Below are 4,463 nucleotides of genomic sequence, written 5' to 3' on the forward strand. Positions count from 1 at the left end.
AAAAAAAAAAAAAAAAAATGCCTCTGATGAGGGGTACCTCCCTGCCAGACCATCCAGCGGGAAGGCGGGATACCTCTCTACCTCTCTGGCTGGAAGGGACTGGAGGAGGAAGTGGTCTGGGGGAGCTGTAGAGATGGCTGCCCGTTGCTGTGGCCTGGAGGGAGTGGGGGCGATCCTGGACCATCTTCCCCTCCCCCTGACCTGCTGCCAAAGCTTCCCAGCGGCTGAACCCAGCTGGAAGCCAGTGGGTTCCTTACCCTTCAGAGGCACCAGCGGGCAGGGGTCAGCCGGATGGGGGAGCAGTGATTATGGAGCCTGACCAGTTAGAGAACATCACGGACTGTCAGAGGGAAAAGGAGCCTTACTGACTGTTTAGTCCTAAGCCTTCTAGAATGTCTAGAGCAGGGTGTCCAATCTTTTGGCTTCCCTGGGCCACACAGGAAGAATTGTCTTGGGCTGTACATAAAATACACTAATGATAGCTGATAAGCTGGAAGAAAGAATCACCTAAAGAACTCATCATGTTTTAAGAAAGTTTACAAATTTGTGTTGGGCCACGTTCAGAACTCTCCCAGGCTGCACATGGCCCGCAGGCTGTGGGTGTGGCAGACTCGTTCTAGTTCTAGAGCCACCTGCAGAGAGCTGCTCAGGCTGGTCCCGTTCCTTGTGGTCACTCAGCAGATCTGTGCCACAGGCTTGAGTCCCAGAGAGCTTCGGGAGTGAAAATGTGAGCACGTCACCCCGCCGCCATCGTGACCCAGGCCTCTCCACTGCCCGTCCTGCACAAGCCTGTGTACGCTGAATTTTGAATTGAATTTTGAAGTAGAACAGGGATGTATATGGGTTAGGAGAAAGCTTAGGAGAAAAATCTCAGCCTAGCCTGTGCGTAGTCTTGCAGAGTAGCTTGCTAAGGTTCCTGAGCTTTAGTTAAGTGTCTGTGAAACAGCAAAAATATTGAAAGTGATTTATTTCCTTAAGCCTTGAAACTCGCCGTCGTCTGGGGCCAGCCTGGGCATTGGGCCTCCCCTGGGAGCTTCTTGGCACCTCCCAGCTTAAGCAGCAGCAAGACGCTGGAGTCAACAGGAGGCCTGGGCCAATTGGGTGGTGACCAGTCCTCTGCCTGTCCACAGGGTAGGTGATGCCATCCTGGGGCTGGTCTGCATGCTGCTGCTGCTGGTGCTGAAGCTGATGCGGGACCACATGCCTCCCGTCCACCCTGAGATGCCCCTTGGTGTGCGGCTCAGCCACGGGCTAGTCTGGTCTGCCACGACAGGTGAGGGACCTCTGGCTGACATCGTATGCAACCTTGGCTGCAGGTTCGGGTCACTTGGGGAGTCCTGACTCCCACTCCTAGAGAGTCTCATGTCATTGGTCTGGGTGTAACTTGAGCATTGGGACATATGAAACACCACACCAGACTCTGGGACATGTTATTTGATTGATTGATTGATTGATTGATTGGGACGGAGTTTCGCTCTGTCGCCCAGGCTGGAGTACAATGGTGTGATCTAGGCTCACTGCAACCTCCGACTCCCAGGTTCATGTGATTCTCCTGCCTCAGCCTCCTGAGTAGCTGGGATTACAGGCGCATGCCACCACGCCCGACTGATTTTTGTATTTTTAGTAGAGATGGGGTTTTACCATATTGACCATGCTGGTCTCAAACTCCTGACCTCAAGTGATCTGCCCACCTCGGCCTCCCAAAGTGCTGGGATTACAGGCATGAGCCACCGCCCCTAACCCAAACTCTGGGACATTTAAAACTCCGAACCAAACTCGGTGGGTTCTGATGCAGCCAGAGCTGAGAACTGACGCACAGCCAGAGCTGAGAACTAGCCGGCTCTTGTAGTTCTCACCCTGAAGCAGTTTTGCCCCCTGGTGACATTTGGCAATGTTGGGAAACATTTTTGGTGGATACCACCGGGCAAGGCAGTTGCTGGCAACTAGTGAGGAGAGGCCAGGAATGCCGCTCAACCCCTGACAGTACACAGGCTTCCACAGCAAACAGTGATCTGGCCCAAAATGTCAGTGGTGCCAAGGTGGAGAAACCCAGTCTACTGGCCGGTCCTGGGGAGAGAAAGCAAATTCCACGGAGACTAACAGGCTCTGTTTGAATCGTGCAACTTGCTGGGGTCCAACTTCAGCTTCAGGGGTGGAGGCTGCAGGCTGAGCCACAGATAACCAAGGGTCCTCTGAGAAAGGGGTGGTGAGGGCTGCATTGTGGGAGGAGCAGCAGGGCTGTCAGCAGGTGAAGGACCGCCCTGGAGGAGGTGGAAGCCTCTTCTCAGTACATCCAAGATGGACACAGGTCCCCTGGCTGAGCACCGGGCAGGGAAGCCCAGAGAAGAGGGCACACCCAGGAAGGTCAGGAAGTCTAGGTGACTCCGAACCTTCTCAGAGCTGAGGGGACAGATTAAGCTCAAAACAGCCCGAGCTTGGCCTTGATGTTGGGGGGCTGCAAAATCCAACAGCCACAGGAGAGAGAGGGTGGCTGGATTTAGTTCTTGAGTCACTTCCTCCTGCCCAGGCTGGTCGGTTCCCTGTGGTCTCTCCCTGGATCCTGTTCAGCAGACTTGAGGCCGTGGTGAACACTGAGAGCCTCGTAGGGTGCAGAGGACACTGGGTTTAGAGTGGAGATGTCCAGCTTCCAGTCCCAGCCTGGCCTGGCCTTAGACTTGCAGAGTAGCTTCCGAAGGTCCTGAGCTTTAATTCAGTTGTCCGTGAAATAGTGAAAACGCTTTGTTACCTTATTATTATTATTATTATTTTTTGGAGATGGTGTCTCACTCTGTTGCCCAGGCTGGAGTGCAATGGTGTGATCTTGGCTCACTGCAACCTTCCTCCTGGTTTCAAGTGATTGTGCCCCCTTAGCCTCGCAATTAGCCGGGATTACAGGCGTGCGCCACCATCTTACCAGGCTAATTTTTGTATTTTTAGTAGAGATGGGATTTCACCATGTTGGCCAGGCTAGTCTCGAACGCCTGACCTCAAGTGATCTGCCCGCCTCGGCCTCCCAAAATGCTGAGATTACAGGCCTCAGCCACTGCTCCCGGCCTATGCTTTGTTATCTTAAACCTTGAGACTCAGAGTGTGGCCTGGGACCAGCAGCCTGGGCACTAGGCATCTCCTGGGAGCTTACTGGAAAGGCAGGATCTCAGGCCCCACCCCAGATGTCCGAATCAGAATCTGTATTCTTCAGCGCATGCCCAGGGGATTCATGGGATCACCTTAGAAGTCAGAGTTTGGAAGCTGGGCACGGTGGCTCACGCCTGTAATCCCGGCACTTTGGGAGACTGAGGGAGGCAGATCACCTGAGGTCAGGAGTTCGAAACCAGCTTGGCCAACATGGCGAAACCCCGTCTCTACTAAAAATATAAAAATTAGCTGGATGTGGTGGCGTGTGCCTGTGATCCCAGCTACTCGGGAGGTTGAGGCAGGAGAATCGCTTGAACCAGGAGGCAGAGGTTATAGTGAGCCAAGATTGTACCACTGCACTCCAGCCTGGCGACAGAGCGAGACTCTGTCTCAAAAAAAAAAAAAAAAGAAGTCAAAGTTTGGGAACTGCTTAGAGACCCCATGTTTCTTAGAGACTTGTTTCCTATTACTTTATGAGATGGTGAGTCAGGTGCAGCCACAAGGGGAGACCGAGAAAGGTTCAGGAAGAAAACCGGTTTATTGTACTCACAGGTCCTAGAGACAGGAGGCACAGCATGCCATGTAGGGCCATGTCAGAGGACACCAGGGTGGCCAGGAGGAGAAGCCAAAGCTGTGGTTTAGGCCACAGCCTTTATTGAGGTTTTCAAGATAAAGGCGAGGTGAAGAAAGGTGACCAGCTTAGGACTGGCAGTTGGAGGAATCGTGGTGGGCTTCAGGCGTAAGGCAGAAAAATCTTGCCTCCTGGGGTGCAGGCCAGGCAGGTGGAGGAAGGATGGCTCCCGAGGGGTTAGCTGGCATATCAGAGACACACTTAGGGCTGCTTTTGTCTCTTAAGACTTGCCTAACCCTGAAGGCAGTCTCTCCGCAGCCAGAAAGGTCTTGTAAGATGTCAAAACGTCGTAATGTACAGAAACTTGAGAAACATTGACAGTGTAGGGTTGACAGTGTAGGGCTGCCGTCTCCTTTCTCCCAGTGTGTGTAGCATTGTCCTGGGGAAACTACTTAAAAAGCTTTTGATTCTTACAACAGCTTTGAGGATGAATTTATTTTCTCCGTTTTGTCAATGAGGAAAGTGAGCCTCTGAAAGATGAAAAATAAAACAGAACTTCTCAAGGCCACACGGCTGGGAAGGGGCAGAACAAGGATTTCACCCGAGTCATCTGCCTTTTTTTCTGAATGGTCTGTCTAGAAGTGTATCAATTTTAGTGATCGTCTGAAATAACTAACTTTTGGTTTCATTGATCTCCCTTTTGCTTGTGTTTTCTAGTTCATTGGTTTCTGCTTGGGGCTTTATTATTTCCTTTCTT

At 52.1% G+C, this 4,463-nt stretch overlaps 1 protein-coding gene across 1 annotated transcript in view; it reads left to right on the forward strand.

Moving 5' to 3' along the window:
* Window positions 1–4,463, forward strand: part of SLC26A11 (solute carrier family 26 (anion exchanger), member 11) — a 34,313-nt gene that overhangs the window by 8,123 nt on the left and 21,727 nt on the right. Inside the window, exon 7 of the mRNA XM_011991963.1 lies at window positions 1,131–1,273. Coding sequence (XP_011847353.1) covers window positions 1,131–1,273 — 143 coding nt within the window. The remainder of the gene's footprint in view (window positions 1–1,130; window positions 1,274–4,463) is intronic.

This window comes from Mandrillus leucophaeus, unplaced genomic scaffold (genome assembly GCF_000951045.1).
Source record: "Mandrillus leucophaeus isolate KB7577 unplaced genomic scaffold, Mleu.le_1.0 Scaffold1, whole genome shotgun sequence".
Lineage (NCBI taxonomy): Eukaryota > Metazoa > Chordata > Mammalia > Primates > Cercopithecidae > Mandrillus > Mandrillus leucophaeus.